This window comes from Penicillium arizonense, assembly GCF_001773325.1.
Source record: "Penicillium arizonense strain CBS 141311 chromosome Unknown PENARI_contig048, whole genome shotgun sequence".
NCBI classification, from domain to species: Eukaryota; Fungi; Ascomycota; class Eurotiomycetes; order Eurotiales; family Aspergillaceae; genus Penicillium; species Penicillium arizonense.
In genome coordinates this window covers 20,564-44,339 of record NW_019173325.1, presented here as the reverse complement: position 1 = coordinate 44,339, position 23,776 = coordinate 20,564, and the positions used below count along the sequence as shown (strand labels likewise).

At 48.0% G+C, this 23,776-nt stretch overlaps 8 protein-coding genes across 8 annotated transcripts; 7 read left to right on the top strand and 1 right to left on the bottom strand.

Annotated features, from left to right (window-relative positions):
* Positions 1-376: 376 nt before the first annotated feature.
* On the top strand, positions 377-774 carry PENARI_c048G01500 (uncharacterized protein; the record flags this gene model as incomplete). The annotated part of the gene is made up of 3 exons (XM_022637326.1): positions 377-565; positions 622-673; positions 767-774. The coding sequence occupies 3 exons, from the start codon at positions 377-379 to the stop codon at positions 772-774; spliced, it is 249 nt and encodes an 82-aa protein (XP_022482819.1).
* Positions 775-3,064: 2,290 nt separating this feature from the next.
* PENARI_c048G06945 (uncharacterized protein) lies at positions 3,065-3,979 on the top strand (the record flags this gene model as incomplete). The annotated part of the gene is made up of 1 exon (XM_022637335.1): positions 3,065-3,979. The coding sequence occupies one exon, from the start codon at positions 3,065-3,067 to the stop codon at positions 3,977-3,979; it is 915 nt and encodes a 304-aa protein (XP_022482810.1).
* A 3,287-nt stretch (positions 3,980-7,266) lies between these two features.
* Positions 7,267-9,397, top strand: PENARI_c048G02554 (fungal specific transcription factor domain-containing protein; the record flags this gene model as incomplete). The annotated part of the gene is made up of 5 exons (XM_022637327.1): positions 7,267-7,464; positions 7,519-7,932; positions 7,989-8,221; positions 8,286-8,638; positions 9,258-9,397. The coding sequence occupies 5 exons, from the start codon at positions 7,267-7,269 to the stop codon at positions 9,395-9,397; spliced, it is 1,338 nt and encodes a 445-aa protein (XP_022482804.1).
* A 110-nt stretch (positions 9,398-9,507) lies between these two features.
* PENARI_c048G03842 (Zn(II)2Cys6 transcription factor domain-containing protein) lies at positions 9,508-9,994 on the bottom strand (the record flags this gene model as incomplete). Its single annotated transcript, XM_022637329.1, has 2 exons — positions 9,508-9,739; positions 9,792-9,994. 2 exons carry the CDS (start codon positions 9,992-9,994, stop codon positions 9,508-9,510), a joined length of 435 nt encoding a protein of 144 aa, XP_022482820.1.
* A 418-nt stretch (positions 9,995-10,412) lies between these two features.
* Positions 10,413-11,656, top strand: PENARI_c048G04172 (Gfo/Idh/MocA family protein; the record flags this gene model as incomplete). Its single annotated transcript, XM_022637330.1, has 4 exons — positions 10,413-10,658; positions 10,734-10,899; positions 10,966-11,106; positions 11,298-11,656. 4 exons carry the CDS (start codon positions 10,413-10,415, stop codon positions 11,654-11,656), a joined length of 912 nt encoding a protein of 303 aa, XP_022482808.1.
* A 423-nt stretch (positions 11,657-12,079) lies between these two features.
* Positions 12,080-13,129, top strand: PENARI_c048G09479 (Gfo/Idh/MocA family protein; the record flags this gene model as incomplete). Its single annotated transcript, XM_022637338.1, has 3 exons — positions 12,080-12,125; positions 12,176-12,456; positions 12,533-13,129. The coding sequence occupies 3 exons, from the start codon at positions 12,080-12,082 to the stop codon at positions 13,127-13,129; spliced, it is 924 nt and encodes a 307-aa protein (XP_022482816.1).
* Positions 13,130-13,724: 595 nt separating this feature from the next.
* Positions 13,725-15,414, top strand: PENARI_c048G05878 (uncharacterized protein; the record flags this gene model as incomplete). Its single annotated transcript, XM_022637334.1, has 3 exons — positions 13,725-13,772; positions 13,828-14,678; positions 14,754-15,414. 3 exons carry the CDS (start codon positions 13,725-13,727, stop codon positions 15,412-15,414), a joined length of 1,560 nt encoding a protein of 519 aa, XP_022482807.1.
* A 1,281-nt stretch (positions 15,415-16,695) lies between these two features.
* PENARI_c048G11263 (uncharacterized protein) lies at positions 16,696-18,072 on the top strand (the record flags this gene model as incomplete). The annotated part of the gene is made up of 1 exon (XM_022637341.1): positions 16,696-18,072. The coding sequence occupies one exon, from the start codon at positions 16,696-16,698 to the stop codon at positions 18,070-18,072; it is 1,377 nt and encodes a 458-aa protein (XP_022482802.1).
* Positions 18,073-23,776: the final 5,704 nt, after the last annotated feature.

Below are 23,776 nucleotides of genomic sequence, written 5' to 3'. Positions count from 1 at the left end.
ATTTTGTTGATGTTCCAACAAGACTGAATGCAGACTTTCCCGCAGAGCTTGATGACAGATGAAGCAAAATGTTGAGGAATCTAAATTCCAAATCATTTCAGTACGAGATATTCGGATTGGTGGGTACGCTTGTAGCACTGCACGTTTACATATGAACGAACGGACTTGACCGATTCCTAACCGACCGGGGCATTTTTAGAGGGCTCTGAAAGCAATCTGTCACTGAGAGACCGACATGTCTGGAGCAATGATTCTATCTATATAAATCCAGATTTAGATAAGTAACAGGCCTGGGCCGCTTCCTTCCACTAACCACCATCTCATCTTTTACGTTCTAACTCTTTGTTGCTGCAGTTCGACAACATCGAGTTTCTAAATGGCACCGGTTGAGGGTCGCGTAAAAAAGGAGCAGCTGCGCAAGCGCCTCAAAAACTTGCTACGCCGTCACAATGATTTCTGGCGCTTGTATTCAATCAAAAGCTGGGTGGTTATGGAAATGCCAAACGGCCGCATCTATACCTACTATTCTCACCCCGATGTCGCCGTACCAACTAAACAGGAGATAGTAAGAGTTTGCTTATTTTTTGCCGTCTTGAATGTATGGGGGTCTAACTTGTACAGACCCAACGTCCTCAGCCTTCGGTCCACAGATCTCCACCCGACTATGACCCCTGTGACTCGGCCAATGAAGCTATACCAAAGTTGCCAGCGATCACTGTTTTGGGGCGTTGCAATGAGCTGTGGAGGACTTTGTCGCACTACATAGCAAGATAGTCAACGTCAACGTTGTGTGAGGAAACTGAGGGCTGTTTCCCAATTGAAGAATATCCGTACCGTAGTACAGGGCGGATCGAAATTAGTTTCACCATATCGTTCTCTTGAATTGTTTCTCAAGACTCTATTGTAAGAGGCGGCAGGCCTAATGTAGTTCGTCGAAGACACCTCTGCTCATACTGTACACACACACACACACACACAATTTATTAACGCCCGGCGGCTAAGCCGAAAGGGCAACTATCGCTAATCTACTATACATGTCATAATATATACAGTACTGTATCTCCTTAGAGCCCATGCATAAAACCTTGCCATATATGTCATTTCCAGCAAGCAGTGTCGCAGCGGATCCTCGGGGGTTAGTAATTTTGTTAGTAGGCTGGCTTGAAGGCGCTTCTCCAAGTGTTCAACATCCTATCTTCGGCAGTTGAAGCGCGTCTACCATCTGTAGCACGAGGTGGTTGGTGAGTTAGATCGGAAAAAGGGGTGATTTTTGTTCGTCGGCATGGTTAAGTGGCCTCGAGTCGGCCCGTCGCGATGGCGAATCGTATTGAGGCCCGTACCGCTTCTAAGTTTGGCGTCCACTTCTGATCATCAGACGGCGATTTCCCTCCCAGGAAGAAGGACATGTTTCCTCGGTGGGTGTTGGTACATTGTAGCAGTTCCGCCCGGTGCGCAGTCCACTTCTCATACTGTACAGTACGTCCCGAAACTGGTGCGACTACCTATACTCTCAAATTAATTCTCTAGCCCCAGTGCCAAGATCAGCTAGTCTGTATTAGGATTAGCTCTGGAATATTAATGGTCCCGCATCGGTACCAATACATTGGTTTACCCAATTCAAATACAATGCTCTGTCTGGTACCTGTATTCGCGATCCAAGGAAACTAGAACTCCCATAGCATTGCAATGCAAACAAGGCAAATACCAGAGCTAGATAGTGCCTCGAGAATCCGGCGAGGTGTCACTTTCCTTTGACACACCTGTCCAAGTGACAGTCTAGAGGCTTCGGATGCGGTGTTCCGGCGTCAATTTTCTGCTGATCGTATACACCAGACCGTTCAAAAAGTTGAAAGAGACGCTTGTTGTTGGCAGTAGGTAACGGGAAGTTGTCCCCTCCCCTATATACTGTAAGAATTATCGGAATCATCAGCGACTGGAGCTCAGCAAGGAACTCGAGCCGCGGCGCTTGTGGTGGGTTAGGGTTTTCGAGGGCGGTAAACTGAAGGTTGAGATCTAGTCAGTAAACACGTGTGGCTATAGACTGAGGCTGTGACGATCTATGGGGTAAGGGATACCCTACAAGTTTTCTGTCGAGGTCTCTAAGCAAAGCGTCATGATAAAACTCTGCCTGGGCTCTTGCCTCGGAGGCTTTCATCGTCCATAAACCCGCAGTCAGGACGGTTAGGAGATGCAGGCGGTTGCGGCGAGTTCTCGAACGTGTCTTGGTGCAAAATAGGCCAATGTGGGTGAAAGTCGCTGAAGTAAAGCTCCTGGAGCTGTGCTCGGTTCGGGGTTTGGAGCAGCCGCGCGGCTGGGCCTTGTGATAGGTCTACACGCCATATACCACTTCTTTGGCGGGGGATTGGTATACCTTCAGAGGCAGCCTTTTCTTCCACGCTCCATTGGTCGTTGTCGGCTTTGCTTGACGCAGCAGGATTTTCGGATTGAAACTTGCTGGTTTGGCAGGGTGGCCCACTATGATTGAGCGTCTTGTGGCGGTTGAGAAGGTCCCTGAGTCAAAATGGTTGGATGGTTTTAAGGCAAGCAGGGGGTGCAAACATGGACAGACCTGTGGTTGAATGTTGCTGGGCAAGCTTGGCAGGCAAAGGGCCGGAGATTGGCGTGATCTCTCTGATGACGTAAAAGGTGTTCCTTCCTTATGTAGGAGCGATTACAGCCTGGATGATGGCAAGAAAGCCGCATTATTATAGGGCTGGTAGCTGCTCTACGTCTAGTCTCTCGGCCACGAAGTGAGTCTCAACGATCGAAGAACCCAGTTGTGGGACGTGTAGACAGCCATGGTACACGAGTCGCAAGATGGCATCTGATGGCATCTGGGGCTTTATGTGGGATGTGGGATGTGGGCATATGAATCAGGGTGTCTGCCGGTCATTAATAAGCGGCTCCCTTCGCTGCGTAAAAATCATTTGTTTTACGCTGTCTTAGGTGGCGTGCCCCGCCCTGGCGCCCAAGGTTATTTGCGAGCCGGGCGCCAGACACGAACAGGCAATCCTGATTCTCACTTCTCGTCTTACACTCACCCAGCCCGACCCTGATAGTTCCAATGGCTCCAACAGCAAGTACCGACGACATGAAGTACGATCCTTCGACTTACTGGATCGCACCAGCTCGCAATTTTCGTACATCAGCGCGACTGCATCTGCAGCACTTGCTGTTCCAGAGCACTCTTGACGGCTTACTGCTTGAAAAACGTATCGAGGACTCCGTTCTGTCTGCTATTACTAAACTCAAGGTTGCTGACCTCGGCTGTGGAAATGGTGTCTGGCTGTCTGATCTCGATCGGACCCTCTCCTCGACCAAACCAGAGGTGAGCCTTCAGCTTCAGGGTTTTGACGTCAATCCTGTCAATTTTCCAGCGAACGCGTTTCTGCCCGGGTCTATGATATTGAGCACCCTCGACGTTCTCCAACAACCACTACCGACAGATTTACAGGGCGCTTTTGACGTAGTGCATGTCCGCGCTTTCGTGAGCATCATCAGAAATGGCGACCCGGCCCCTTTGCTGAATTCTGCGCTGGCGCTGCTAAAGCCGGGTGGTTGGCTGCAGTGGGAAGAAACACGGGCCGACGCCTCCGTTGCCACATCGCCAAGTCCTGCCGTTTCCAAAGACGCATGCGACACCATTATTCACATCATGGACGCAGGTGGTAAGGCGAGTGGTTTCGACTTTACTTTTCTCGACTCTTTGGACACACATCTCTCCCGGCATGGGTTCGAAGATGTTGAGGTCCGGCAGGTGGACAAACGGACACCAGATCTCAAAGCGTGGACGGAAGACTACCTAATGGTATGGGAGGATCTTACGGGACTATTCCCATCGCGTGAGCATGTCCCACAGGCGCTCATGACAAAGGATGCGTTTGTGGAGCTGTTCGCAAAAGCCGTGAAAGAGACTGAGTCCGGGGTCGTCGTGCATCAGAGGAAAGTGGTCATTGCAAGCGGGCGGAAGGCAATGTAAATAGGGCACCATCTCCCCATGCTACCATTCAATTTGGAGGGTCGAGGAGAAATAACAGATTGGTGACTTGTTCTGCGACTGAAACTGGATAAGCTTTCAGCGAGAAAGCTACCCTTGGCATTCCAATTCTACTCCATCAAGCTCATCATCCTAGAGCCGTGTTTGCGTCGTGTGATCATGGTACCGTTTGAGGGCTCATGTAGCAAGCACTGTCAGATTATGGCCACTCTGTGCATGCAGGTAGCAGGAAGTGTCCTGAACCTTTTTCCCCGATAAAGTGGATATTCGCTGGCTATATGGGTATTGCCCATGGCGGTCCATAGTGCACTACCTTATGCAATGTTCCGCCATCCTCCTGGTCGGCCTTGCGGGTCAAATCGACCTCGGGGAAATCCAAAACGCGGCAACGGTGCACAACATAAAAAAGGCTTGCGGATGGTTATATGAAATGTCCAAAACCGATGGTTTTTTTTTTCCAAGTGTGCCTGGGGTGTCTATCGTGGATTAGCTGCACGTCACAACCCAAATTTGGTGCCTTTGTCAACTCTAAACACTTGACTTCATTGTCGATATGACCGAACGATAATCTGTCAGTATCTAGTCTTGCAATTGTAGAGCTGCGGATTTATATTACTAATATCGCTTGGTCGCAGTGAAAATATGACACTTGTATGGGGGCGACGCTAAGGTGTGAATAGCCTATTCGCCTGAATCCAACCCTTTTTATCGCACCCAGATTCCTCAACACACATGATTGAAAGTCAGATAAATTGTGCAAATACAGTATACGTACGTACATACACGGATATATATAATTGCGGTAGCCTGTATATCGCTTCGGCAGTTGAAACCCTGGATTAAGGTACAAGTGTGATAATTGATCTATATTGAGAGATCCAGCTATTTGTAGTTGCAGCAGCTCATCTCCTTGCTGCCTAGCGGAGTGTCTGCCTAACAGGCAGCCACTCATAGATCTATATACATTACGTGACCTGGGATCCAACTTCAGCGAGGGGTCGGGATAACTGGTAACGCGCGCTGCGCACGCTGTGGCCACAATGAAATGGAAGGGCAGGGACGAGAAAATCCGGAAAACGGGAGGTTATTTGCGACTCTGATACTTGACAAATACAGAGGAGCGTTGACCAATGAGAAGACATGTAGTATGACTAATAGCCGCAACACCTTGGAAAAACAGAAAAACCAGGAATGTGCTAATCAGCCATTGTATTTCGATTGTGCAAGTATATCAGTGTACTGTACTAGATTCAAGAAACTCAGTCGTGATCTGGGTATGCAGTAAGAGTTACCCATTCGGCACCCAAGCCTCAAGCATGGAACAAATACTGTGTGACATTGGCATCGGACTCGCCGGTGTCTGCAGGTGCTCAGGTGGGTCGACCCGCTTAGCACAATGGAAGTGGCCCCGCGGGTTCCGCAGGGGCCGAGTACTCCTTGTAGCTGATCATCTGGAACAAGATTTGAACTCTGCCAAATCATATATTTAAAGGTTGCATGTTCACATAGGGCTTTTCTCTGGGAGAATACCTCATGCTCAAAGCTGTAAATTGATACATTCATTGAAATCCGTGAGGTGAACTGAGGGTTGCATCTGTGCCACAGGCTTGGTCAATCAGGGGCTCATATGGCTCTTCCTTGTCCCGTGCTAATGAAGAGCGCAAACATAATTTGCATACTAGCGTGGTGATGGGGCTGAGGAGCAACAGCTAAAATTGACTCCATTCTTGTAGTTGGGGGTTGACTGGTCGCAGATCGCTCTTAGCTTCTTTCAAAACGCGAGGCAGAATCTCTCCACTGTGTTGCTGCTCGGTATAAATGTGTGTGAACATCTTTCTTGGGGGTTTCAAATGGAGACTGTCATTTGCGGAGAAGAGAGCAACGCCAGATATTTATCGGACTCCCATGGGGCAACTTTAAGGAAAAGGCATCTGTCATTTCTCCATTGAGGTTGAGAATAGGTACGGAGTAGAGCGTAAGAAAGGAGGTACCGGGTTAAACACCCAAGAAAAGTATCACTTATAGAATCTTGCAACCTAAATCAGTGAATCTAGAACTATTTTCAGCTTTCATTGTTTCAACTCAGTGACGCTGTAACATAAATACTTATGGAGTGCTGTGTAAAACATTGGCCGATATGACGTCTCTAAAACGCCTGAAGTTACCGAAGCTAACTCTGGGGCACTGCCTCAGATTACTTTAACTTATGGAGATAATTGGATGCCAAGAAGCTTGAGAAAGAACCCGTCTTAAGGTGACTTGCACTGCCTATTGGTCGGATTCTTGGCAGACACGAAATTTTCAGGGTCATGAAATTTTATTTTTAGGGGCCGGTCCCACCTTCTCTATTCTTTCCCATCTCAGCCTCCATTTCTATAGATCGGTGTTCGCTCAGTTGGATTCAAGGTTGTGTCTCAATATGCCAACTGGTGTTTCACTTGAAACGAGAGGACACACTCTACCAGTGGTATGTTTCCCATACAACAATCAAACACTCCGGTATTAATATCATCTGCAGTGTGATCTGTGCCATTCTCGCAAGGTAAGAAAAAGCAAATCAACTTGAAGTACATATTGAACCATGTTGATTATATTTGCAGGTCCGGTGCGATAGACAGGACCCATGTGGAAACTGTCAGGATGCAGAAGTGTCGTGTAGCCGTGGTCGAACTGTGAAGCGCCGACATACGATAACTCGCCGTCACAGAAGCAAAACCCCTGTCTCTCGACTCCAGGCAATACCCGATGAAGTATTTGAAGCAGAACTCACTGCATCGGAAACTGGTAGTTCGATCGAGATTCCTCCGGTCGCTGGCTCAGTTTCCTGCGCTGATACAGAGGAAATCCAGTGGCCTGTGACTGGGATCACATATGACCCAATTCATGATGCTCAAATAACTATAAAGCGTCAACTGAGACATCTCCAAAATCTCACTTTGGATAGACGCAGGGTTCTCGAATCAGCCTTAAATGTCATAGGCCTATTGTCTGGCAACTCGAGAGACCTTGTCCAAGGCAGTCATGGTAGTGCCAATGCCGAGAGTTCATCGAAATATCCCTCTGTCGAGTTCCTTAGTTGGATGTTGAAAGGTATATTAGATTGAACACTTTACTATTCTATGAGCGGTTAACTGATCAAGCATCCACAAGATATCCATTCCGACAGATTTGGACTATTTGTCGCCGATTGCTTCCGTCATCTATCAACGTCAAAGCTAAAGCAGATGGGACTCTCACTTCTTCGCAACGAATCGTCGCATCTTGATACCATGATATACACCGTCTGTGTGAATGCTGCTGCATATAAATTTCTCACCACAACAATCAACCTTGAAACCGATGCCGACCTTGCCCTTGAGCTAAGGAGGAACGCTAGGGAGTATCGAGCAACAGCCCAAGCTGCACTAAAGCAGATCTCTCTATTAACGCCACCGTCGCTTGGCCTTCTTCAGGCAATTCTCTGTGGTGTATGCTTGTACTTTATCTCATCCAATACCAATTCAACGCTAACCTAAATCTAGGTTTTTCTTAATCAAGAGTCTGGGGACGTGAATACGAGCGGTGATCTTACTAAAGCCGCTTGTAAAACATGCATCGACTTAGATCTACACACCACCGCTATGAAGGGAGAAGCAACAGAGGAAGAACTCTTCTGTTTCCTATGGTGCTACACCCTAGATAGGAATTATGCTTTTAAAGTTCGAAGCTCCCGGTGTCTCCTCGACGTCCAGCTGCCATCCGATTTCTACGATCTATATTCTCATTACCCCCTAATGTCTGAATACTTCTTGATCTACGTGGACCTTGCTAGGGTGCAGGATACAGTCGTGTCGTATCCAAATCATTCATTAGCTGCCCATCAATCTATGGACCCCCTTTTGACGGGAGAGAGCATGCTGCGGACGATGCAATCCATACAGGGACGAATGAACCGGGTAACCCTAACAGCCCAGTCCCATAATTAAACCTGACATACTAAACTCCCATATAGATGGCTTCATCTTCCCCGAATTGGAGAGGACTCGACTGCGAAACCGAAATGTCAGCCCTCAAATTCGCCTACCAATCAATAATGACCGCAATCCTCTACCTTCTTCAAGTAGACCAAGGTCTACCACCCCGTTCAACGGAAAGCTATCTCCAATCTGCCCGCCAGGAACTATCAGCTCTCGTATCGATGTGCTACACAGCAGAGAAACAAGCCGCAGTCAGCTTTTTGAACTGGTAAGTCCTATATGTACTCCCACGAACCTTAACTACAGGAGTACCCATCTCATCTGTTTCCCAGGACAATCCTCCTCTACCCAGCGACAGCATACCTAGTCCTATTCTGCAACGTAGTCGCAACATCCGACATCGGCGATTTCAACCTAATGAAAGCCATCGCCGACTGCCTCACGCAAAACGGAGTCAGTTATCCCCTTGTGCAACTGCGCAATCTTTTCCAGAAATTCCTCGGTCTTTCTCAAGAAATTTTTGGCAAGGATCGGGTTGCGCTGCAAAGAATCTGTCCAGAGCGTCGCGTGGATAGCCCTCCGCCCTTGCCAGTTGGCTGTCCGTTTTCGCTACCATGGGGTGCGAATGACCCGTTCTTCAACTCTTATATGTTGACTGGAGGAGCCAATTATACAGATATGCTGGGTATGTCAGATAATGATATATTTCTGACGTATGGTGGTTCGTCGTTGTTTGAATAGTGGGGATGTATTATACCAATGTTTTATGCTGGGTGTCATTTGGTGTGGCGTTTGCATATTAGCGACGTACAGGCAAGATAGTATAAAGAATCATAGATCATTTGCTCGCCATGCGAAGTGAAACGTTATTCCCGTCCTGAAATATTTGAAGTCTCGGTACGTACCTGTATAACCTATTTCCCTACCGAGCTGGCCAACCCCCCGAGCTGGCCACCCCACCAAACATGCTACCATTAAATTGCAAAATTTAGCACCACAACGCCATATAATTAAAAATGAAGCTATTCAGACCTCCCTGGGCACCCATTTCTGACTAAGAGCATGACCACTGCAACCGCTGTTCCAGGTTTTCTGTTTCACTGCTTTCTAATCCTGGATCTTTTGTTTTGAAATACAGCTGCATGCTGCTACAGGCGGTATGGAAAGAGTGCCAGGCCGCCAACGGACGCAGGGTATACATTTCATAGACCCCTGACAGGAAGGTGGTCTGAATACACAGTAATGAGGTCGTGTCCAGTAGGCCGATGCGCTTTCGGGCGGCGATATAATATATATCTGCCAAGGTAAGATCGGTTTTGATGCATCTACTTACGATGACGCTAGTGGGCCCGTCCCAGCCCAGGCCATTTTCGGCGATATCGCGGACATGCTGGCTCAGCAGGGTGTGATCCACGACTGGGTTTTTGGTGTGCACATTGGTTAGAAATCGGTCCACATAGGAAGAAATATGTTCCTCGACAATCCCTTGCGATCCCGGATTCCTCTGTTGCGAGGCTTTTGCCTGTCCCGCAAATAAGGTGTCCCCCGTTCGGTCTAATTGGATCTCTTCGAAATCGGCCATTCCAGGATTTGACCAGGGATATTATACCGTGACGGGATTTCTCGTGACTCTGCGTTGGCCGTCCGCGGCCAGACGGCGCTACTCTGACTGCGGTGACTTCTGACCGGTACGCTGGAATTTTCTAGCGGAGCCGGTTTACCCTTCCCAAACAGCGAGATCATGTAGTCCATCTTTTCGAGCAAGGCCAATGCGGCGGGGTCGAATCTAGATTGATGAGCTTCCCGTGGGGCCCAGGCGGCGGAGTGGAGTCACTCACGAGGAATAATCCGTTTCCGGGGCTTGGTAGACGCATGACGCGCCGATGTTCGCGCAGAAGCCGCACGTGGGGCGAACATTGTCACATTTGGTTTTTTGGCGTCGGCAGAGTTGGCAGGCCGTCACGGCGCGTTTCCTGGGATAGGACATGGCCTGGGTGCTGGGCGGCACTGGTCGTTTCCTGCGTCCGGCTGATTCCGCCATGTGGGCGTATTGGAATGACCGGGCACTCTTATCTGCCGCACCTTCGTACCTGGTGGTTGGGTTTGGTCCGATGTAAGATGCAGGAGGCAAGTTGGACGGGGAGTGTCGGGGCACGCGAAGGTCTCCCGGTCAAGTGGATCTAACCCAATCCGGGCTATTACATGGAATAACCTATGTACTACGTTAAACTTATCTACATAAGTTAGGTAGTAAATAGATTGCCAACGATGTAATCTATTTAGTTCAAATCAAATCAAATCAAATCAAATCAAATCAAATCAAAGAATGAAATATATAAATAAATAAACAAATGAATAGTATCTTGCTTTTCTTCTTTCCCCTCGACATCTTCCTCACCTGCCTGCCCGTCTTCTCCCTCCGCTGTCCTCCATCCCTACCAAATTACATACCAAAAACAATGAAACTATCTACACCAGTGGTACGCAAAGTCCATGTCGGTCTGATCGGCTGTGGCGAGATTGCGCAGGTGGTGCACATTCCCACCTTGAATTTCCTCTCCGACCTCTTCCAAATCACCTATCTCTGTGATATCTCCCGCTCCTCGCTCACCCACTGCAAGGCCAAAGTTATAGGCCTCGAAGCTCCCGAGACCACAACCGATCCCGAAGAACTGTGCGCATCCCCACGGGTCGACGTTGTCTTCGTCGTCAACAGTGATGAATACCACGCCCTGCATGGAACCCTCGCCCTGAAGCACAATAAGCACGTCTTCATTTAGAAGCCCATGGCACTCAATGATCGCGATACCAATGCAAATATTGAGGCTGAAAAGGTGTCTGAGGGTCGGGTCATGGTGGGATACATGAGACGATTTGCCCCGGCGTTTGAAGACGCAATTCGCGAGATCGGCGGAATGGACAAGATCCTCTACGCCCGCGTGAGAGGTAGGTAAAACACCCTTTCTTCCTTGGCGGCCACTGTCAACAAGCTAAGCAATTATGCAATACTAGACATCATCGGACCCAATGCCACATTCGTAGAGCAATCTGGAACATTCCCCCAAAAGGCCACCGACTCCGCTGCCGAATATACAGAGGATCGGAATGCGCGCAGCGGAGATTGTCTCCCAGGGGATGCAGAAGGAGGCGGGCGTGAGTAGCTCTGACGTCCTTCCTCGCATCTGGAGGGCTTTGGGAGGCCTCGGATCACACGATCTGAGATTGATGCGAGAGGCCCTGGGCATGCCGGTGGGCGTAGTCGGCGCGTATTTAAAACCACCGTTTTGGAGGTAGGCATGAATCCGTATCTGACAATGGATAATCAGTCAGTTGCTGACAGAGAGAAAGTGCGATCTTCGAATATCCCACCTTCTCCGTGACCTACGAGCCTGGCCTGGACTCTGTGCCGCGCTTCGACGCGCACATTGAAGTCTATAGCGCGACCAAGACCGTTCGCGTCCAGTACGACTCGCCTTATATCAAGGGATTGCCCATCACAATGCATGTGCAGGAGAACATTGACAGTGGGTTTAAAGAGAGCGTGATCCGCAGGACATATGAGGATCCATACACGACAGAGATGAAGGAATTGTATGCGATGATGGCTGATGGCAAAGCGATCAAAACAACGGCCGAGGATGCAAAGAAAGACCTCGAAACTTTTAGAATGCTTGTGCGATCAGCAAGTACTAATGGAAAATGAGTAATACGATACCAAATATAGCAAAAAGATTGCCAGTTCTGATTCATCCACGTAATGCTCATACTAGAAATGGCATCCACCTTGACGGATTTCGATCCGGCGGCTTGACTTTGGAAATTACGCCAGTGAGCATCCCTGGTAATATGATAGGAATGTAAGGCTTATGACATCTGACCAAACGGCCCCTCAGCTGGTATTTCCTCTATGGCCTAGTTTTAAAACTAAATGTTGATTTATGTAACTCAGCCTTGATAACGTCCCCCAACCCCCCACATCTGCCCATCATACAAATAGGATCCCCTCGACCTCCAAATGCATTCCGATCTCCCCCATCTCGTTACGCACAAAAACTGCATTCTATTGCCCTTTTTCATTTTTTTCAATTATCTTCTCTCACCTCATTGAATTGTTTCCTGTTTCGCCATGCCGTGTGAAATGCAACGACCTAGCCTCCGATGGGGTATCATAGGTACATTCCCGGCTTTCTAAAACTCCAAGTAGGTTTCTAACTTGGTATAGGGACCGGCCTCATATCGTCCTGGTTTGTGGCCGACATGGTTGTTCCACGGGCAGAGGCCACCGCAACGCATATCATCCAAGCGATCGGATCATCGTCAGAGGAGCAGGGTAGGGCGTTTGTCCAAAAGTATGGGGGCGACGCTACTCCATCGATTTATGGCAGCTATGATGCGGTCTACGCAGACTCGGAAGTTGATATCGTCTACATCAGGATCCAACACGCCTTCCACAAAGACGCATGCCTGAAGGCAATAAGCCAAGGAAAACATGTCCTATGCGAGGTTCTTTCATACAGGGATGTGGACCCGTTTTATGCCACTGACAGTGCAACTCCTACAATTAATCCATCCGGAAAAGGTGATCAGGGATGTGCATCGGGTCTTCTGTGACTTTGGTTTGGTAATGGACCTGGACAGCTTGCCTGCTACCTCACGTCTGAAAGATCCGGCCTTGGGCGCGGGGACTCTGCTCGACATCGGGGTTTATTCCCTAACCTGGGGATTGTTAGGACTGGAGAAGGGTATTGCCGGCACGGCGTTGACTCCCCAGGTCTTTTCGGCGCAGAGTATCAGACAGGGCATTGATGTTGCGACCTCGATTGTGCTGCGTTACCCGCAGAACGGTCGCCAGGGCATTTTAACATCGACCATGAAGACCAAGTCAGACCAGGTGTTTGCCCGGATCGAGAGATCGCAGGGCACCATTCTCATCGAGGGGGTCGCCACCTCTGTGCCGCGCCGGTTTACGGTCATTCCCAGCAAGGCCGCTGCAGATCGCCAGGTTTACGATGCGCCCCTCAGGGTGGGCAAAGGATTTTTCTACGAAGTCGACGCTGTGGCGCACGATATTTCTGCTGGACGGGTAGAAAATACGACCATGCCGTGGGATGAGACGCACCGGGTGTTGGCGCTGATGGACAGCATCCGGGCGCGAGGTGTTGCCCAGGAGGCTTAAGAATATTGTTTTCACTTTACTATTTTGCCTTTAAGTGTTCTACGTGACTTGCTATGTGTATAAACGAAATAATAAGCTATTGTTAGAATTTCTGGAACCTCGGTAAATCATTTGCCGTAGCGAAGTAGGATCGATTTTTATACCAGCAAGGAACTGTCTGGAATCTCCACGCAACGAATCATGTGCAGATGGCAGGCTATTCTCAGGAGTTCTGTTGACGCCTCCAAGATCAAAGTTCTCCAAGAAAAAAAAAATAATAATGTGGGGAATTGAAGTCACAGATCAGACTCAATGCGCGTGTATGAGTTAGGAAGTAGTGGTTAACTAGTGTTTTCTGTATCCCCGACACTCCCCGTGCGGACCTCCCCTCTCCAGCCATGGATGATTGAACTTTGCGGGATTACCCCACAGGCCAGCTCGCTTCAAGTCAGAGAACCTGGAGTTTATCCATGCAGCTAGTCGCCACCCCGGTCTCTTGGCCCGGCTGTCTATCAAATACAAAACCTCGTTGGTACCGAGGGGTTGATGGTTGTTCAACCAATTTCATCTGTGTTGAAAGAAGCGCCGACCACAGTGTCGACCCAGATCGCTCACGATGACCAAAACTTCCCTGCAGAATGTTGTGGGAGCCGACCTCCTCTCGGTGGGTGCCCTCCAATCCCTCTACACGTGGAACCTTGAACTGACACAACCGCCAGGTCCTCCCGCAAGATCAAAAACAATGGTGGCAAATACCGCATCTGATCAAGTTGAATGGCTTCATCGTCAGTCTGCTGCTATTTTCCAGTACGGTGGGCTACGATAGCTCGCTGATGACTGGCTTGCAATCTTTGTCCCCGTGGGACAGCTTTATGGGCAGTCCCTCGGGCGCCTGGCTGGGCTTTATCAGCGCTATCCAGTCCTTGGGGTCCATGCTGGGGTTACCCATCCAAGCCTGGGCGGCCAACAAGTTTGGACGCAAGCCATGTATATTCGTGGGATATTTATTTCTCTTTCTCGGCGTCGGCATTCAAGTGGGCGCGCATAATCCAGCGATGTTCATTGCATCCCGTTTCTTCATCGGATACGCGGGCGCCTGGTTTGGAGGCGCCATCATTCTACTCGCCGAAATCGCCTATCCAACCCACCGCTCCAAACTCACCGCGATGTACCATTGCCAGTACTACATGGGCTCCACGCTGTCCGCGTGGTTGGTGTTTGGCTGCCGGAACATAGATTCCATGTGGGCGTGGAAAATCCCCTCCTTATGTCAGATTGTATTTCCCTTGGTGGCACTGCCAGTGGTGGCCCTGTGCCCCGAGTCCCCTCGCTGGCTGATTAGTAAGGATCGGCATGAAGAGGCCCGATGGTTTCTCACCAAATATCATGCAGGTGGGGATGAGGCCGCGCCACTCGTTGCCTTTCAAATGGATGAAATCACCAGATCAATCATCATGGAGCGAGAAAGCAGCAATTCCACTACCTGGCTCGATATGCTCCGGACCAAGGGTAATCGGCACCGACTCTTCATCAGTATCACCCTAGGCACTTTTGCTCAATGGAATGGAATGTAAGTGACAAATTGAACCTAAGCACCTCCCTCGCTGTTTAAAGGTCCGTCCCGCTAATACTTTCCGTTCACCAGCGGTGTCGTCTCATACTATCTCACTCTGATTCTCAAAACAATTGGTATCACTTCGGTCACGAAACAAACACTCATCAATGGGTTCCTGCAGGTATGGAACCTTATCATGGCGGTGGTGGGCTCTATGCTAGTCGACTCCGCTGGACGCCGGACACTCTTTCTGCTGTCCACCTGCATTATGCTTGTCAGCTATATCATCATCACAGGTCTTTCGGGGAGCTTTGCCAACAACCATATGAGTAGTGTGGGAACTGCAGTGATCCCCTTCCTCTTTCTCTACTACGGTGGCTACGATATCGCCTTCACCCCCTTGGTCATGGCGTACCCCGCGGAAATCTGGCCGTACGCACTGCGCACCAAAGGCGTGGCATTGACTTCCGTCAGCACGTACCTGGCATTGCTCTTCAATCAGTTCATCAACCCGATCGCGCTGGGCTCTATTGCATGGAAATATTACATCTTGTATATTTGTCTGCTGGTGGTAATCCTGGGGACTATCTACCTCACTTATCCCGAGACCCGGGGGTACTCTCTCGAGGAGATTGCGGTCATTTTCGACGGCGATGATGCTGCCATGATAGCTGCGACGGAGTTGCATAAGGCGGCTGAAGTGAACAAAGGGGAAACAGAACATCTGGAGAGCCTTGCAAAGAGGACTTGATTGTGCCCATGCTCCCTGCGACGGATCCAGTCCTATTTTCTCTGATCCCCGATCAGTCTTCATTCGCATGTATCTTAGGAGGATCTGCATATCATTATATGGAATTTCAGACCATTTCATCAAGCAATACTACGGCAAAGTCCGAACACCACTCGAGCGTGACAGGTTTCATGTACAAAGTAATCTAAACGTTGCTAACACAGTATCCACAGCTTGCCTGATATTGAACGAGGATACACTAGAAACATATTTTTCCAATCATTGAGAATTCTCTGAAGAGGCTTATACATTCGCAGGTGCTTCAGATCAGATATTGGCCAGAATATGCCTTCTCAACAGCCGCCAACCTCGGCGGGGTTGATACCAAGATGTCATTGGTCGTGGGATTGGTACAAGCTCGGGTAAATCTCGTGACCGAAGTTTGTTGGAAATTGTCGAATAGAAGATGTGCAGAATACTTACTCTTCATGGCAGTCCGCACGTCAGTCATTTGGAATGTTTCTTGTTTAAAAGAAGCAAAATTGTGTTAAGCATATTTTTATTTTTGTGCGAGATTTCTTAAGCCGACTAAAGATAGAAACATTTATTAGCGAGGGCCGGCTAAGTATAGAAGACCCTTTTATGCTCCCGTTAGTGTCCATAAGTGGGATAAGTGGGGGTTTGCGGTTAAGAAACATGGTAAAACAGCCAATGAAGCGTACAATTCCAGGATCGAACCATTCAAGTGGCCTTTCTCCTGCGGGATCCCTGTAAACCTAGAAGACCCTCAGGCGCGTTCGCCCGACACATTCATGTCTAGATAGGGGTACATCATTAGCAAGCTAATACTTCCACTCTAGGGTTTTGTTGCTGATGTGAAGTCAGCAATCTACTTGGATCTACTTATGATGTGCAGACTGTACGTGTCACTACTCAAAGCGATCTATAATGGGGGCCGAATAGATCGCCCAAAGGCACACACATTCAAAATCACGAAGAATGGCCAAGAGAAGCATAGTGATCATTCCTTTTCATGGAAAAGCAATCCACTTTACGGGACCAATGTACTTGGCATAGCACAGCCCAGTGGGCGTCCCCAATCGTCCATTGCTGTAGCACAGACGTCTCCAATTGGACCGATCCTGGCTCTCCATATAACCCTTCATCCCTTCCACCCTATTTTTTCCTTCATTCATTCTTTCAATAGCCCATTCAGCGCATCTGCCGACTCTCGTTCATATCATCAGTTTTCCGTCACTCTTTTCATTGATTTCGTCATTTTACTCCACAAACAACGGCATTATGAAGGTTTCCGTAGCCTCCGTGGCCATGGCCATCCTTCTGGGTGCTTCCACCGTCTTCAGTGCTGCTACAAACATCAAGGACCGCGACAGCAGTATTGTTCCCATCACTGTCAAGGGCAATGCCTTCTTCAAGGGCGATGAGCGCTTTTACATCCGTGGTGTCGACTATCAGCCTGGTGGTTCCTCCAAGCTTCATGATTCTATCGCTGACGCCGACAGCTGCAAGCGGGATATCAAGACTTTCAAGGAACTGGGGTTGAACACCATTCGTGTCTACCACGTCGATAACTCTAGAGATCACGACGAGTGCATGAAAGCCCTAGCTGAGGCTGGAATCTACCTAGTCCTTGACGTCAACACCCCTAAGTACTCAATCAACCGTGCCGATCCCGAAGTCTCCTACAACGACGTCTACCTTCAGTACATCTTCGCCACCGTGGAAATGTTTGCTAAGTACGACAACACCTTGGCCTTTTTCTCGGGTAACGAGGTCATCAACGACGGTCCCACCTCCGAGGCTGCTCCGTACGTAAAGGCCGTCACCCGTGACCTACGGACTTACCTCCGTTCTCGCAACCTCCGTCACGTCCCCGTTGGCTATTCTGCCACCGATGTCGATACCAACCGTCTGGAGATGGCTGAGTACATGAACTGCGGCACTGATGATGAGCGATCCGACTTTTTCGCCTTCAACGACTACTCCTGGTGTGACCCTTCCTCTTTCACTACTTCAGGCTGGGATCAGAAGGTCAAAAACTTCACCGGCTACGGCATTCCTCTTTTCATCTCCGAGTACGGCTGCAACACCAATACCCGTAAATTCGAGGAGGTCAGCGCCCTCTACTCTACCGATATGACCGCCGTCTACTCCGGCGGTATCGTCTACGAGTACTCTGAGGAAGGCAACAAGTGGGGCCTGGTCAAGATCGACGGTGATGATGTTACACATCTGAAGGACTACGATGCTCTCAAGTCTGCCTTTGATAAGACTGACAACCCCAAGGGCGACGGCGGGTACAATTCCACTGGAGGTGCATCCGGCTGCCCCAAGATGCAGAAGCCCAACTGGAATGTCCCCGATGACGCTCTCCCTGCCATGCCATTACCTGCGAAGAAATACTTTACTCAGGGTGCTGGAAAGGGTGTAGGCTTCAGCGGCAAGGGCTCTCAGAACGCTGGCACAAAGTCATCCGGCACTGCAACGCAGGGCTCTGGCGAGGTCGCCGCTGCCACCAGGGGCGGTAGCGCTGCCTCCGCAACCAGCTCTGAAGGTGCTGCTGCTGGCCTCAAGCCCCTGCAATTGAGCATCCCCGCTACCTTTGGCCTGATGATTGTTTTACCGACATTGTTCGGCGCCCATTTGGTTCTTTTGTAATGGTCCCCCCCAACCACCTCCACCCCTCCTTTGTTAAGGAATTGATCTAGATCTCGTGTTGGGCATCCATCTTTTAGCAGTCATTCTTCTTTAAGCTCTGTGATGACGATCGTCCGATCGTGGCTTGAGTTATTCTTGAAGTCACCTCGACTACCGCGCTTGTCATTTCTAGACAAGTACACTTTGTCATTTACATCTGTTATTCCCTCCCCCTCCCCCTCCCCCCCTCTTTTTTTCCTCCGGGAAATCACAAGCACTCAAAGGGATGCCTTTTTGTCTTCTTTGTTTCATTCTTGATGTATTGAATTTGAGATATAAATTCTACATCCTTTTAACTACATTATATATGATTTTCCAATGCCCACCCCACGTCTGTTAGCTCAGTACAGTAACGAGACATTTGGCTATGTATCACCAAACAGAAAGCAACATAATAGTAACTTAAGGATCGGTAACAATCCGGGGCTTTGCCAAATATAGTATAGTGTATATTGGCATCAGGGTTGGAGGAGCAGTCAAAGAGCATAGGTACTGACGTCAATTTCGGGACGCACTATAAACGTACTACAGACGTACTGTAGGGGATGGGATACTCTCATGACATCTGAAATGCTAGAGTCGAGAGGGATAAGTGCTCAACACCCAGATAAAAGAAAAGTCAATAGACCTTTGCTGCCTCCATCCAGCCCACTAATTACCATCCGCCACCTTCTTTTAAACAGCGACCGAAGTCATCCCCAAAGGCACAAGATGCCACTGAGGAGTCTAGTAACATGGTTGTGTTAGCTTCTACCGAGGGAGTGTCAGGGAGCGTGAAGTAAAGAGAGCTGTGGCTGACAGGCTGAGTAATTTGATAAGCAGGTTCATGAGTAGTCTGTAGGTGAGCAAGATAATGCAAGTCGCTCTTTACAATGTCTGGTACCGAGTAAGCGTCTAGACTGGCACTTGGACATAGTGTGTCAAAGGAAAATGACGCCTCGCCAGATTCTCGAGGTACTTTCAAGCTCTGCAGTTTGACTTGTTTGCATTTCTATGGAAAATTCTAGTTCCCTTGGAATTCGCTAATACAGTACGAGACACAGGTACGTATTTTTATCACAGTAAATTACGGGAATGAGTTGAAACAGGAATATTAATATTCCGAGGCTAGTCCAGTTATAGACTAATGAGTCTTGGCATTAGGGTGGGAGAATCAATCGTAGAGTGTAGGTGGTCGCACCAGTTTCGGGACGTACTGTAGCATTTTTCAAATTCGATAGTCTTGCAGGAGCTAGACCAGATATAGATTGGAATGAGTCTTAGCCAAGATTTAATAAGAACCAAAAACAATAAAGTGATGAAACTTTCGAGTGGACTTGTAATTACACTTAAGAACACTTTCATAGAGGAGGCTTTGCTGTATCTTTCCAACGTCGCTGGTGGTTGGGATTCCGTACAACCCCAACACACAGATAGCATGCGTAGGACAAATAACGTAAATCTGCGGCGTGGTCTGCTCGCCGGTGTAGATGTAAATATAGCCAAATGCCGTACAGTACTGTACCTTCGGTCTCGACGAGAGGTCAGCGTAAATGAATTACACACATACAAATACTGTACCTTCGGGCACAGTACAAATCACCATTTGATGACAGAGTTGCTGTAGTAGACTAGATAGATTAATTCTACTACGGTACTGTGGCCCTTTGGAACTACAGTAAGCGTAAGGATTATTTGGAAGTGGAACACTCTACATGTACGTACAGGGATATATATAGTTGTTGTAACTTGCATGTCGTTGGCGTAGTTGGTTCCCCAACTAGACTAAAATACGAATCCGCACTCAGCCTAGTGGGTAATGGTTTAGGATCCAACTGGCGAGCGGTCGGGTAAACGAAATCATCATCGGTCTGATCATGTACCTATAATTACCACCGTCCACCAAAATTTGTCCCGTCGATCATTCCGGTAGGTTCATCAATGCTTCCTCGCTATCAAGCTACTACACTGGCCTTCACCAGATATATCTTTTTACATCCCGAAACAACTTAAAGCTAAACAACTGGAACCGAACAAGCTTTCTAAATATTCCCACGATCTAAAGCATGTGAAGCGCTACCGGCTTCTGCAAAAGAGTCAGACTGCTGGTAGCCAGTGTACCAGATGACTTGAAGCTAATGTGATCTGAGGCGCCGTCGATGTTGAGTGTGGTATCTATTAGATTGGTGGATGGCAAGCGCTGATAACTTTGATAAGACGATTCAAAAAACGACCGTGATGTGACGTACCATGGCTTGCACCGGAGAGCTCCCATCTCTGAGACAGGATATGAGAAGCGCCTAATGAATGTGGCTTCAATTCTATTAGCTCCGGCGTCCGGACTCGCAATGTCCTCAGAGTAACTGACGCTACTTATATACTCAGCAGAGCGAATTGCAAGGCCGAGTGCCTAGAGTTGGGTTATTTATTAGGCCCAGTAGCTTAACGAAAGCCACTAACCAAAGGGAAAAAGAGTATGAGGGTAAACCAAGTGACTGATCTCAGAAAAGGCAGCATGAGCGCTTAGTTTAACAGTGTGAGAAAAGAAGGCGCATCCACATCTCTAAATTGACATTTCAACTGAAGCTAGCTATACTTATAGCTGATAAGATAAAATATCCATTGCAGTAATTGCTGGCATATGTACTACGATATCAGAGGCTTCACCAGAAGTCCTACAATTTGTGGTCCTCATTATTCGACGAGAATTGCTACTTCTGTAGAAATGCCTCTAACGAGTTCAACTAATATTTTCTAGTACTGAAACAGAAAGGTTAACTATAACCCTTCACAAATCAATACCCTTAATTAAGCCAGATTTTCTCTTTTTATTTTATGCCGATGCCCAGACAATGGTATGGTGCAGCATGGTTTGAGGGCATCAACTATAAGGAGAAGCAACCGGTCAGAAATAGGGCTTGAATAAACATACATATCGAGAAGCCATAGTAGAACAGACCCACTTATGTATATTTCGGAGCTTATGTGAAAACTTGGAAAAGGACTATCCGTTTAGTTTTCAGCATGCTTTAAGTGACATGAAGAAAAGTTTGCACTGTAATAGTAGATAGATCGAAGGCGCCAGATGAGGAGAGCTTTGAGCACTAGTGGGTTTTAGCCGACGCTTGGGAGAGGTACTGTGGTCAAAGGCCAGTGGAGTTTCCTATTAGTTGTAGCCAGAATCAAGTAACTAGTCGCCATAATAATTGGCGCTGCATGTAAAGCCAAGTGTAGTTGATGGTCGATTTGCGTTGATAAATTGGCATTAATATCAAAGGCTTCAGTGGTTACACTTTTTGTCTTGGGCAAAGAACATGGTGTGACTTTTCAATGGGACGATCCGCATGGGATGGAAATAATGAGGGCGAAGGTTGAACGACGACTTGGTTGGTGAAAGGTGTAATTTGAGGGGTGTCACGTCGCCCGCTATGTGAGACTTTATTAAGCATTGTTGATATGTACCTATGGCTTTCATTGACCAACCGCCGGCGCCCTCCTTCGGGCATCAATAAATTACGTAGATTGCTTAAATGGCAGAAACGGGTTCAAAATTTGAACAAATGGCAATGGAACCCTAAAACTCGGACGGAGCTATTTATCGACCCATACGAAACGCGCGGAGACCACAATAGCCTTATTTAATTTGCGTTGGCCTCCTAGCAACGACATGTCCTGGATTTCCGACTATAACAATTTGACTTAGAATGTCCAAAATCGTCAGCATAAATATATCCAGGAAATGTCTGAAAGCGATGTTGGATATGGAGCCCCGGCACCCTATACCAAAAGCGCTGGCCTACCAAGGTCTGTTTGGCCGATTTTGAAAAACAGCTTGGTTGCTGAAATATTTGCTATAGTCAATCACTGCGAACATGGTCTAATACAGTCGCTACGTCCGAAATTCACCCTCCCAAAGCTACAAGCATTCTACAATGGACTATGCTAGGTTCAAACCCAATAGCCCAGAGTTGGACCTCGCCACTTCAAACACGTTCATCGGAGACAGCGACGGACACCTTTACCCTCACATGGTCAGAGCCTCGCACCACTACCGGAGAAACGACCAACGGTATAACCGGATATTTCAAGGTTGACGATGAGCTAGGGAGCGGCGGATTAGTAATTCAAGATTCACAGAGCAATCGCACCTCACTGCCTTTCAACAGTTTAGCTGAAGCTGACATCGCGAAAATAACCAACGGTGGCCCAAGTTTATCACAATATACAGGGCTCTCAGTTGATTCTGATCATGATCCCACAGAAAGCTCTGAATCTGTCGTTTATGTTCCCACAGGCCAAGCCACTTCGTACTCGCCGCCTGGAACTACTTCGATGAATGCTTCATCTTCAATAAGAGAATTTCAAAGCCTTTCTGACCAAACTTCGGTGAATTACTCCTCCGATGAAGATACTTTTTCGGGTGCTCTAGATGCTATGTCTCGGTCGAAACCAAAGAAAACCGGTAGTTATGTGACCGGGAATTTGGGAGCTCCTTCGCAGTTGGTTGAATATTCTCGTTATTTTCAGCCTATACAAACAACACAAAACGCGCCCGAATCCGACGACTTAGACTTTAGCATGCCCAATCTGATCACCAAAAGCCAGGTTATGGATTCAACCAACACAGTGCCGACGACCGCCACGAAGACTACAGTAGAAAAATTGACGATGGACAATTCTCGCGCATCTCGGGCCTTGTCGAGCCATCGTGTGGGTTTAGTTTTGGGAAGCATTTCCGGTGCTACTTTGCTCTTTGCAATCATTTTTTATTTACATCGGTTTTGCTTTCGGCGAATGGGTAGGTCCTGTAGAGACACAGGTTTAATTACCCAGCAAAAAGCAGACAATGCTGCTGCCATATGCCCAGATGCGCCGGAAATTTTGGAAATATCACGATTTTCTGCCTATTCATGATTCAAGGATGGGCGAATTATCAGTGAAATTGAAGGGAGTTTTGGCTTCTCTTAGTTTGCCATCTAGATAGCAGCAAGGAAACAAAAGGTGGCGACAAAAAGATATGACAAAAATTTATAGAAGACATTATTCAGCCTGCGGTTGCAGTTCTCAAAGTACCGCGCTTTTCGGAAATTGATACAGTATCACAGCCCAAGTGATACACTTTCAATTGGCCCGATGACCCGGAGAAAATAAAGACTTGCCCGGGCGTGTTGTTATCTGCAAAGTACATCTAATTAGACGAAGGGATCTATGGTTAAATACATGTCTATTTGATAAGCCCATTTTTCATGCCCTTGACCCTAGAAGAAGTGACCAGGACTGCAGCTCTTATTCATGGAGAAAAGGACAGAGAACAGAATGAACAGTATAGGCTCACTATACAATTGCCGGCATTTTCCGGGTGCTCAGGACAGTTGTCCAGCCCAAAACCCTTCGAAAAACATGATGATACAGGGAGGATCGAAAGCAGATTCACCACTTGCACACAGAGATTCTTTCACGAATCCTTAGTGTGAAACACGCTAGTCCGATTTTGATTTGACTCGGTTTGAAGTACTGAATCGTATTGAAACATGGAGTCACGTGAAAAGATGTTCTATACATCACTTGTAATACTTCTTTCAAGGATACTGGGTTAGCTCGTTGAGGACTCCGCTTGTCCTCAATCTCCTGACAGCGATTTTCCAAAGAAGGTGCCCACGAAGTCAATCTACGAGGGGAAAGGTCA